This window comes from Arvicola amphibius, chromosome 12, assembly GCF_903992535.2.
Source record: "Arvicola amphibius chromosome 12, mArvAmp1.2, whole genome shotgun sequence".
Lineage (NCBI taxonomy): Eukaryota > Metazoa > Chordata > Mammalia > Rodentia > Cricetidae > Arvicola > Arvicola amphibius.
The window spans coordinates 164,487,145-164,499,223 of NC_052058.2; the positions used below are offsets into that span (position 1 = coordinate 164,487,145).

The window sequence follows — 12,079 nt, forward strand, 5'->3', positions numbered from 1 at the left end:
TAGGCTTTGAAGAACAAGACCAATCCAGACACGGAGAGATGAGAGGTGACCCTGCGCAGGGCATGGCCTGGCGGTGTGAAGAGATCTGATGGGTTTGCTTCCAGGGTATAGCTTACAAACAAGGCAGAGCGCAAAGACGGGAGAGAGTATACACCGTTCTGATGGATATGCCAGGCGAGTCTAGTCCCAGAACTAGGCTGTCACGATCTTGGGGCAGGCTAGACATAGGTCAAGGACTCTGCTGCCTCCGAGGGGGAGCAAGGCAATCTCTCAGAAAGTAGATCACACCAAGCCCCAGCTGTGATCTGTCTCTGTGTGTCCTAGCCCCATTGCAGAAGATTTAACGTGCAGGCCAGATCATCTAGAAACAGACCCCTAGTGACACATGGCGTTTTACACGGACAGCAAGGCCCATAAAGAAACAGCGTACAGGGGGCTGGAGAGGTGGCTCAGTGGTTAAGAGCATTGCCTGCTTTTTTCAAGGTCCTGAGTTCAATTCCCGGCAACCACATGGTCGCTCACAACTATCTGATGCCCTCTTCTGGCCTTCATGCAAACACACAGACAGAATATTGTATACATAATAAAGAAATATTTAAAAAAAAAAAAAGAAACAGCATAAACTACAGAACTCAGCTCTCAACAAAATGACGAGGTGCCCAGCTGACTGTCCAATGGGAGCCAGACACAGGTGTCTCACAGGGCAAGGCCATGACTTTTAACTACCCTAAAAAGTTTCCCCTGTCTCCCAGCTGAGAGTCCTTTGTGAACTCAGCCACCATCACCTAGAAGTTTGTTTCTGTAAACCTTCCCTTTGCTTATTCTGTCTTGGTAAATTCTTTTATCCACCTGCATCACTGGCTTCCAGATGCCACCTTACACGGCATTTTGGTGGCCTATACGGGGGCGGGAGGGAGGGGGAGAAGGCTCTGCCCCTCTCACCCCAACTCCCCCCAGATGCATTTTCTCCCTCACCATCATTCAGCAACTCCATACACAGAGCTCACAGAGCAACTAAAGCCACCTCCTCTGCCTCAGCAACTTTTTCCTTCACAGGGTGGCTAACAGGGACCTCCACATCACCTGGGCAAACATCCCCGCTGTCCCAATTACCATCTAACCTGGGGCCATTGACTCAAAGTCCTTTACCTTCCTTACGGAAACTGAAGGGTCCACTGTGGCTCTGACCTAACCTGGCAAACATTTATCACCTTAACCACCACTTGCTGTGAGTTACCTGCCTCAGCATTGCCTGGCTGGGCTAAGGTGCTTAACTCAGTCACAACCAGCTCAGCTTCTACTGTGGCACCTGATACAGAATTGAACGGGTCAAATCAGGCCATCACTATAAAAGCACAAGAGGAAGGACCTGCTGGGAATGTATATTCACGGTGACAGAGTTCAGATATCTTAACCTTGACAAGATGCAGGCGGTAACAGGGATCACCCTGGACCCTCACCACCATTCAGCTTAGTCTAGCAGAGACCATGAGCGAGTATCCCAGTCCGGACCCCACGGACGGCAACCATCTATTGAGACCCAAGACTCCTCTTCCCTACTTCACCAGATACACCCTTCGACTATTTCATGAACGAAGAGGGACCTCGAGAGCCAGAAAGGCCAAACTGGATCATGAAAGGTACAAATGACAGACTCAAAATGCAGCTTCAGCAATTGCTAATGCCCACCTCAGAAAACTTTGAGAGCTCCATTTAGAAGCCACGCCTACCTGTTGTCAGTGTATGGGGACTTAATAGCAAGCCCCAGTCTTCCTTGATGCCCCATTTCCTTCCTAGCTAGGGGTTTCGTGTTTAAACTCTACGCCCATCTAAGACTTTTTGAGACCCTTATCCTGAAAGTCCCTTGTCCGGTCCCTAAAGACTGTCCCTATAATCTCTATGACAGTCTCATAGCCCAACAAGCTCCCCACACAGTCTGGGATGTCTCCACTCCAGGGCACTGACGACCACCTCTATCACAATAGCACTTATGGACTCTTAATGACGTTCACTAAAGGAAAATCCCAGTATCCTTAAAACCCTGATGTGCGGTGGGGGGGGGGGCAGTGGGGAGAAGAAGCTGTAGGCTCTCATTGATGCAACGCTCCTCTCTTGGCATTTAAAAAGTCAGGTGGATCCTACAAAATGGTCCCCAGTCTTACTTAGGAATGGAGCCAAATATGAGGCTGTGGTCCCCATCCTTACACTCCTATGAGACACTCCCTCCTGAGTGGCAGTGCCAGGCCCTATGGATCATTCCTTTCGCATCCCATTTGCCCAGACCCTCCATTCCAATTTGCTTTCAAATGGCAGGACCCCCTGCCCCCAAGTTGTTCAGTATTTGCCAGGACTGCCTTACCTCGGAGGTCTGAGATAGTCACAGCCTTTTCGGACAAGCTTTAACCGAAAGACCTGCTGTCCATTCCTTAAATCCATCCCTGGGGAGCAGCCGCCTTACACTGACGGTTTATTAGACAGTAGCTCGTGCAAACTCGCGCAGATCAAAACACTGTCCTGACTCTTCAAAAGCTAGGTTTGTGTGGCTGTGAGGCTTCTTCAAAGACCAAATCTCCTTACAACAGGGCCACCTCCTGAGCCTTACCAGAACCGCAGGCTCAGGACCTTTCCCATCAGCTAGGATCTCATTTGGACAGAACTCTGACCACAACACAGTAACTAAGGACCTTCCTATGGGATCTATAGAAAACAGCGTTGTAAGCTAACCTCACTGAGGACTTGAGGGGACCAGAGAGGGGACTGCTCAATTGGATTCTTGAAGACCGGGGTCTTCCCAGTGCTGTTGTTCATCTTTCCAAAGTCATTAGACCTGGCGGCAGGAGGCTGGCCTCCTCGCCGTAAGACACTGACAATTGTGACTATCGTGGTTGAAAGGCCTCTGTATCAACCCTGGGACAGAGTGTGGTGGCTTTTCACGGGACGTGATCCCTCTGGGAAGTCTCCCCCACCTTCTATACTGTGCCACAGGCTCCTCCACACTGTCTCACGCAGTAGGAGGTGGGCTGAGAAGCCAGGCAGAGCTCACCATAGTCTTTGAGGTGAGCTTGGGTTTGACTTCCCACTCTTGCCTCAGCCTGACCCAGCAAGGACATGAAGGAGGGATATCCTGTAGGCCCAATGCTCCCAGCCCAGGAGCCTCTCCAGATGGACCATGGGCCGAAAGCCACCTCAGCCCGAGTTAAGACAGATGTCGGGAATGGCCACTGGCAGGGCTGGGCTGCAGATTAGCGCACTGCCCCTTCTTGGCTCTTGACAGACTGACCCTGGGCCCCAGGCCAGGCTGATGAGGACAGCCTACCGCAAACGTCTGCTCACCTGATGTGGTTGTCAGTCAGCTGCTTCAGGATCTGCACGTAGGCCTCATCTTTGAGAGGTTCAGCCTTCAGTGCCCCCTCAAAGATCTGGTCAGTGAGCTCATTGACAGAGCGCATCCTCTTGGATGGGTAGTCACCCATGTACTTGAGTACAGGTGGGAGGCCGTTAAGGAAGTTCTTGCTGCTGAAGGGGATACGCTGGCCTAGGAAGTAGGGGACCTGGAACTCAAGTCTCTGAGTTACATAGTGGATGTGGCCTGCTCACCACCCCCCTTCCCTTCCCCTTCATAGCCATCCTTCCTCAAGCCCTGACCCTACATCCAAGTGTTCAAGGCACCAGAAAATGTGGTCCAGTCACCAATCTAGCTGTACCTCCCCCTGCCCAGAAGCTCCCCTGTTCATGGGACACAGACTAATCTTGTGTGTCTCTCTCTGTGTGTGTGAGTGTGTCTCCATGGGTATGAATGTGTGTCTGTGTGTCTTTGTGCGTGTCTGTGTGAGTATGTGTGTGTGTGTCTCTGTGAGTATGTGTATCTGTGTGTCTATGTGTGAGTGTGTGTGTTGCTGGGGATTGACCCCGAGCCTTGGCCCGCTAGGCGAGCCTACACCACCCAGTTATACCTCCAGCAGCCATAGCTTTAACAGGGCCTGGGAGCCTTTCCTCAGAAGGCATCCACCCTCCAGATGTGCTGAATTATTTTGTACCCTTGAAACAGCCCTGCTAATTTGCCTTGGAACCTTGGTGTATGCCACCCGCCTCAGGAAAACCTCCCTATAGATTGGGTCACTTCCTGGGCCAGTACCATGACCGTGGATTCTGGCCAGCATGGCATCCTTATGAGGCAGGGGGCTAGCTCTGGCCACAGCTTTGTCTCTGTGCCCAGTCTAGGACAAAATGCTTATATTTTAACAGAATGGCAAGACCAGAGGAGGTGACGGATGAGGCCATCCCTTGCATAGTGTGAGGTGCCAGGGACTCAGTCTTCCATCTGTCCCCAGGACCCAGCCCGCTACGTGGAGAAAAGTCTTGCCATGGTTTGTCCTAGGCACCCTCCCCGTGGTCCCCTACCCCTTGTGGTGGCGGATATCTATGAAGGCCATGCAGGCTTCCTGGGATAGCTCCTCGCTGCCCAGGATCTTCTTGAGCAGGGCCTGCTTGAGCGGCTCTCGTGTGTGACTCCACAGCCGGTCCTTACCGCGGGCCTTGGACACCATGACCCGGCTCAGCGTGTGCTTGGGTGGGGGTCTGTCAGGTGCATAGATGGTCAGACCCACCCCACCACGGGAAGCTGGATAGAGAGCCCCGGTTGGTGAGCGCCCCCTTCCCACGCCACCTCCCTGGGAGCCTCTGCACTGCTCCCAGACACCCCTGGTCAGAGCCGAGCACCCAAACCCACCACATCCATCTTCCTGCCCAGCCCCCTCTCCAGGGCAGGGGACCTGCTCGGGTGGCACAGGCACCACCTAGAGGAAGGATGAGACCACCCGAGGGGGTTCATTCTGGACAACAGAAGCTGTCTATGCTGCCCCGACCTGGCCCTGCTCTCAGGTGGGGGCATCTCGAAGTGGGCCGTTCTTGTCCTAGACCTGTCACCCAGAATCACCTGAAGTAATCGTAGGAGAACTCCTCCAGGGTGTAGGGCTTGGTGCGCACCTCTGGCTCTGCGGAACGCAGCTGCAAGAGCCGGACCACATCCTGCCTCTGGTCTGGGGTCATGGTGACCAGGGCCTAGGAGCCAAGGAACACGGAGTGCCTGTCAGTCGGTCTGCAAGGGCCACTGGGATGCCTTCCAGGATGGGGCGGAGGGACTTGGTCTCCATGGTGGTTGACACCAAGCCTTCCTCCCCATGCCTACAGCTCTTGTGCCTCAAGCAGGCTGCACTCAGAACAGCCCAGTCTCCCGGACTTGCACAGAGCTGCCCGGAGAGCCGTGCTGAATCCCTGAGCTGCGGTCCAGGAAAAGGACCCTCACCCAGCTGTGGCCCCATTTCCCTTCAGACATTGTGACAATGATCCCCCCATCCCTACCCCTAGGGCCCTCCTCAACTGACAAAAGTTTGGAAGAGACCCATACGTTAAGTCTGTGGTCCATCTACACAGAAGATGCAGATTGTTACATTCCAAACACCAGGGGTGAGAAGGAGAGAAAGGGAGGGGCCAGGGGAGGCTCCCAGTGCAGGCCACATACCACGATCTCCCGTGGCGGCAGGGTGACAGTGGGCATGACGTATACACAGTCAGTGGGGAAGTCCCCACGCTGCTTGGTCCTCTCGTTGATGCCGTTGGCCCAGCCCGAGTTCATGACCTGCTCTCCGGTGTCATGGTCGAGGATGATGAGGTCTCCCTTGGCAAAGCCGAGGAAGCCAGACTCCTCGCCGGCTTGGAAGCAAGGTGAGCGGGTCCACACATAGGGGCAGAAAATGGGGCTCGGTTGGAACATCTTCATTTGGGCTGGTGATATAACCGGCCACTCCTCACAGAAGCACCGAGGCTCTATCCTTTCCACACTCAGCAAACCCCATAGCCAGATTAAGCCACGAGCGTGGGTCACCCTCCTCCTCAAAGCCCGTCTCCTTCCTCCTCACTCCTGGCCTTCCTCCCTCCCTTCCCCTTTGCAATCAGGCCAATGCAATTGCAGTTTTGGATACACAGGCTTTCCCCTGCCTCTCCTCTGCCCCTCTGCCTCACTTATGACCAGGCTGAGTGGAGAATCTGACCTCCAAGTTCCCACAATCCTCTGGGCTTCCATTATCATTGTGATAGCATCATATCCCACTTCCCTCCGTACTGCCCAGAAGGGGTGCCATTGTCTCAGTAGGTAGGGAGGACCCCATACAACTTGGATCCAGTAGTAGGAGGCAAGTTATAGTCCCAGAAGGAGGGGCATTCCACGGACTGTGTGCACAGATAGTTCTGCCCTGGGCGCGTGTCTAGACAAGGTAATAATACTAAGGCGCCAGCCACCCTGCTGGATGGTTCTCCGGTCTGCCTGCCACCTCTGAGCACCCATGGCAGCAGTCACTCACCAGGGTTGGGGTTGTCCTGCAGTGCCACCACATACTTGGACCTCTTCCGCAGCCCCTCCAGAAAGGTGACCACCAGGTCACGGATGTCCTCGGCATTGCTAGACGTGAAGGTGTACTCGTCCCCTTTGATGGTGGCCAGCGTAAAGCTGGGGGCCATCATTTTTGCTCCCCTACAGGACCAACACGAAGAACAGGGTCCAGCCGGGGTCAGCCCTGCCCAGCCTGGGTGACAAGTAGCACAGCCCAGGTCAGAGCAGCCCAGTGAGAGCAAGATGCGGCACTCCCTGAAGGGGACCAAGGCCAGCCTGTCAGAGTGGCCCAGACACCCACAGGGAGGTAAGGGTCATCTCAGACATGTCCCCTTTGAGGCAGACATAGCATGGCTACAGCCAGGTCTGGCTCGAATGTAGCCCACTCTGACCCAGTGCCTTCCTCATTGCCCATCTATGTCCTTACTCCCCCATTCAAGGCTTAGCCTGGATGCCTCTTCCATCAGGAAGCCCCCACCCCCCATCCTCATCATATCTGAGCTGCGTTCCTCCTGGCCCGAGACAGATGCCCTGGGCTGCGTTGCACTGCACTGTAGAAAGTGGCTACCCACTCCGGGTGCTTCTCAGCTGACAAAGAGCTCCCCCTGGATAACACCTATTGTGTCCCCAGTCCCAGGTGCTGCACCTGCTCTCCCATCCCTCTGTGCCCTGGCGGCCATCCCTACCTACTGCTGGACACAGCCATGATCTCTGGGAAGGACAGCTCCAGGAGCACCTGCTCCTGCTCGTCCACGAAGTAGACACCCGTCCAGTTGACAGCCACGATGACGTCACTCTTGGGGAGGGGAGGGCCTGGGACAGTGACAGAGGCTCTGGAAGGGGGGCCTCCCTGATCTGGGGCCCCCGCTCCTCCCTAATCCTTATAACTACGAGGAGGCATCTTCGGCAGGAGGGTACTGATTCCCGGCTTATAAATAGGGGGAGTGAGGCTAGCCTCTGGTCCCTGTCCTGCACCAAGAGCAGACAACTAGATCTCAGGGTTGCCTGTGGCTCTGACACCTGGCAATTCTGGGAAGCCAAGAATCAGCTCAGGGCTGACCCGGAGCACATGCCCAGCGATGACCACAAAGGCAAGTGGAGGTGATGGACCATGTGGGCCGGCACCAGCCAGTGGCTTCCCCTCCGCCACAACCACCCACCCTCTGTGGTAAACAGCCCAACAGAACAGCCCATCTATAACCTGGCTACCCTCTTCTATGCAGAGTGGGGGCTTCAACCCTATGGGCCATGAGCCCCACCTGCTGGTCATCGTTGACTGCTTGTCCCCATAGCCCCTTAGCAGTAGGACCTGAGAAGACCATGCACCTACAGACAGATAACCACCCTCCCTCTGCATGGCTGGGGTCACATCCAGGGCTGATGATGGGCAGATACCTGAGAATTTGTAGGCTTCATAAAACCTGGAGAAGAGCAAAGGCCACTTGAAGCGGGCATAATTGACCACATCCTCTTTGACCTTCTGGGCATCCGTTCTCCTCTGGGTATAAATTCCCTGTGGAAGACAGGGTGGGATAAAGACCACAGGCAATGGTCAGGCCCTAGAAACCAGCTAACCTTGTCAGGGGCTTCTGTTCCCATCAGCCCACGGACAGCCCCGCTGCACTGCTTCCTCCTATCCAACCAGCACCGGGGCTCTGGAAAGTCTGTTTCTGTGCAGGTCTCAGGCAAAAAGGGGACACATAGCTTCCACCCTCAGGGAGATGGCCAAGGCGACAGGGTGTTTCCCCCTAGGAGATGGAGGGATGCAGGAGGAAGACACTCTCGACAAGGGAGGGCCAGGCCTGGAGGAAACCCTTGGATGGGCATTCAGGACCTGGTGGGCCTACAGGGAGCTGAGCAGACAAAGTGAGAGGATGGGTGGCCTCTCAAGAGGCCGCAGGACCAACTTTGAGCCTCCTGTGTCCCAGGTACCCATCCCAGAGGAAGTGACAGAGGACACTTATGGATGATGATGTCAGTGGTGGTAGTGGTAGTGGTGAGGGTAAGAGGTCCTAGCCCCTAGCAACCTCCCAGGCAGAAGGCGTTAGATAACACCTGTGATGGCTTGGATGCCAGTGATACCCCTCCTCCGAGCCCCTCCCTCTTCCTACCTTCTTGTGGGCAGCAATGGCCAGCTGTGCCCACTTCTCGAGAGTCTTCAGAGACGTGATCTCACGGTCAGGGATATAAGTGGGTACCAGGCTCAGCAGACGCTCCAGAATCATCTCAGAACCGTAGTCCACAAAGTACTGCTGGGAGGCCAGCTCAGCCAGGTCATCCTCCTGAGGAGGGGGCCTCCGTCAGACCCTAGGGATGCCCTTCCCAGCCATGCCCCCTGTAGCTTGGGACCCCTAGCCCTCAGGACCCTGTGTTCTCCCTGTCTCGATGTCATGTTTCTTCTGCAAAGGGCAACTATGGGATCCCTAAAAACCCACAGCCATACTCTTGCCCCATCCTGGTCCCCTAGGCACCGGCACAGAGCTGGCTGGCTTCTGTCTAGGGGCTCATAACCGAGCAAAAGAGAGCAGACAGCCTGTTGGTAGGATGGTCAGATGCTACAGCTCAGCCCCGCAAAGACACTCGGGCTGAAAGTCTAGAAGAAAAGAGATGCCCGTCTTGGGGAGGAGGACACAGAGATGGTCTGATGGGGGCACACCACTGTCACCATCTCCCTGGGAAGACTCAGCGTGGTAACAACATGGCTCGACTTCAGAGAGCAAGGTGAGAATCTGCATGGGTGGGGCCCTTCTCTGCCTAGGTTGGTGCCCAGCAGCTGGGTAGTACTTCCTTGTGGCTCCTGGGGTTTCTGTATAGGAGCAGGGGTGATAGAGGATGTTCTCAGGGGTCTTGTAGGCAACTTCTATTTCCCAGCGAGTGGAAGGTTTAGCATCCAGTGAGGTGACTTTAAGAATACTCTGAATATTAGCTCATCCGCATGCACACCATCACCACCCCTGCCACTGTTATTGCCAATGTCCCCTTTGCCACCAACACCAATAAACACCATCACCAGCGCCAGCACTACCGTCATCACCAATTACGAGCCCTCTCAATATCAACACTATATATCCATCTTCATCCTGCCGTCACCAACAGAGCCAAGGTACCGGCAGCGCCACCATTAGCTTCAAAACCAAGACTCCATTCTGTCCCAAGAAGGGGATAGACTGGTGCGCACCTGCAAACCTCGGTCTACAGGACTGGATCTGGTCCCTCAGAGCAGCTCCTGGACTAAGGACCACATGGCTAGTTAGTCCATCGGCAAGTGCAAGTATCATGACATGCACTGCGGACTGCACGGACCCCGTCCACGGGGAATCAGGACAGCCTTCTAGGTACCCACTCCACAAAGCTCACGTGAGATCAAGTAGCATTGAATCCCAAAGGAACCTGGGAAATGCCCAGCTGCCATCAGACCATTCTCAGCACTGTGGATAGCGCACAGGGGGCCGTGGTTTCCTGCAGCTCATGCACGCGTGCATGCACACACACACACATACACACACACACACACACACCCGCTCACCTTCTCACACCGGTACTCCCCAAACTTGACTCCTCGCACCACCTGCTGGTAGATGAGGTTGGTGGCCACGTTGTCCTCCGAGGGGTTGTGCCAGGGTGTGAAGACCTCTTTCCTAAAGAAGAGCCTCCACGGCGCGTTACGCTCCTGCGCGCCCTGCTCCTTGGCATACTGCTCACACTGGGAGATCGCATCCATGACGTGGTCACTGCCGCTGCCCAGGGAGGACACCTGAAAGCCAGGAGAGAAGGCACGGGGCGGGGGGAGGATAGGCAACAGGCAGGCACGGGATCAGAGCCTTCAAAGGTCCATCCTCCGCGAGAACTGCATGAGGAGGCAGGGATGTGTCCTAGGTCCCCTGGGAGGCTGACCCCAGGTACAGGTTCTCAGCTGGCATGTGGCATACACAGTGACTGCCGTTCAAGGCTCAGTATCAAGCCTGTGTGTGTAGGAGTTTTTTTTTTTTTTTTTCTCAGAGCAAAGGATGCTGTCAAGCAAACCATCACTGGGGGAGCTTATTGGTGAGGGAAAACTCCAGGCAAACTAAGCCCAAGCACAAGGTCCTGTCCCTGGGTCTGCCCGGTGACAGAGGAAACTCCAAAGGCCCAGGCTTAGCTCAGTAGAAAAGACTGCACACCCAAGCTAGAGGAACTCACACAGCTGGGAAAAAGTGGAGAGAAAGGACCAGTGGCTGAGAAGACCCTGCACACATCTCACCAGTGGAAGCAACCCCGGGGAGCGCAGTGACTGCTCTCCAACCTCTCTTTCTCCTCCCCCTGGGCACCTGTGGTTGGAGTGAGCCCTGGACCTATGGCCACGGGGTACCCAGATGCCCAAGAGCTTTATGCCCATAAATCCCCACAAATCCGGCAATGCCCGTTCCTGTGAACACCTCAGCCAGCAGGTGGCAGCACCGCACCACTCTGGGCTTGGTCCGCCATACCTTGTCAAACAGGGCGATGTAGAGGGAGAACCCAAAGCGGTCCTTGAGTGAGATCTTGTCAGCCAGAGCGTTGCACAGCTCCTTGGCGGTGGTTGCGGAATCCGTCAGCAGAGTCTTAGTGGTCCCGTCCATGAAGGTCACAGGCAACATGATGGGCTTCTTGGACTTGGTGGCCTGAGGATGACCAAGGTAATCATGTGGCCCCGTCACTCTCTCTATACTCTGGCCGCCTATGGGGCTGGAGCTGACCCCCACACTCTCTGCATCCAACTGGGACACCTCCTAGATCTGTCACAGGTATCTACCCTGAGGGGACATTTGGATGTCTTGGGCCAGGGACCCAAGACCAGGAGGAAAGAAATGCAGGAGCATGGCCTTGACTGAGTTCCATGGGCATAAGACAGACAGAGAGGGTCAGTGACCTTTCGGGGATTCTGGGGATTCGTATTCTGGGGATCCTTGTATCCTCAAGGAACCCCGGAATTCCACATGAAGGGTGTTTCTGGGGCACCGGAGGACATGTGCCCACATGCACGCCATGTTGACATGCTGGGTCTCGCCGACCTGCAGCTCCAGCCAGCTGGGTGGCTGTGTCCGAGTTCCATTGACAAAGGTCCTCCTCAGGCGCTCCTCACAGTACGGGGCGTAGCCAGGTGGGCCCCCGTGGATGAAGTTCCGTAGGTACTGCAGACAGGGGACTCAATGAGGCAGTCTCCACCCAAGCTGCCATGGCAGCCTGCAGTCCATCCAGGCACACCTGGGACCCGCTGCTCCGGCAGGGTCACCTACAGCCCTCTTTACGAGGCTGCTCCTGTCACCCTTGGAACCCAGTACATGCCCGATAGCTTGGTGGCAAGGCTATGCGGTCGATCTTCTCTCCTGCCTCACCCCCTCATTCTCTGTACCCTCTATTGCCACTGCTGACCTCCTCCGGGGCTCCTCCTCCACCTCCCTCCACCCTCATGGCACCCAACTAGCACCCAGAGCCTGGCACAGAGTGATATTGAAGTGCTTGTCTCTAGATACATGTTCGGGGTACTCAGGACACATCCCTGTCATTCTTGACCTCTAGAGAGTGGGACCGGCAGAACCAAGTGCTCATCACCTGGCAGAGGGGAACTGAAAGGAAGGGACTGGGCAGGGGGTGCGGGACCTTCAAGGACCCAGGAGGGTCTCTGTCCCCACAGTGGGGATTTCCTAGTCTGAGAGGTATGGAATTTCAGAA

General features: G+C 55.4%; 1 protein-coding gene across 6 annotated transcripts in view; it reads right to left on the bottom strand.

Moving 5' to 3' along the window:
• The window catches only part of Myo7a (myosin VIIA), a 53,822-nt gene that overhangs the window by 7,080 nt on the left and 34,663 nt on the right, over positions 1-12,079 (bottom strand). For 4 of the 6 annotated variants that reach the window (XM_038313864.1, XM_038313863.1, XM_038313862.1 and 1 more), the window contains 11 exons: positions 11,419-11,538; positions 10,855-11,028; positions 9,915-10,142; positions 8,500-8,670; positions 7,784-7,901; positions 7,075-7,201; positions 6,360-6,529; positions 5,522-5,712; positions 4,937-5,061; positions 4,421-4,578; positions 3,334-3,487 (listed from right to left, as the gene is read on the bottom strand). In XM_038313864.1, the coding sequence (XP_038169792.1) occupies positions 3,334-3,487; positions 4,421-4,578; positions 4,937-5,061; positions 5,522-5,712; positions 6,360-6,529; positions 7,075-7,201; positions 7,784-7,901; positions 8,500-8,670; positions 9,915-10,142; positions 10,855-11,028; positions 11,419-11,538 (1,736 nt within the window). Of the gene's footprint in view, positions 1-3,333; positions 3,488-4,420; positions 4,579-4,936; positions 5,062-5,521; positions 5,713-6,359; positions 6,644-7,074; positions 7,202-7,783; positions 7,902-8,499; positions 8,671-9,914; positions 10,143-10,854; positions 11,029-11,418; positions 11,539-12,079 lie in introns of all 6 variants that reach the window. The other 2 variants (XM_038313861.1, XM_038313860.1) reach the window with 1 other exon arrangement.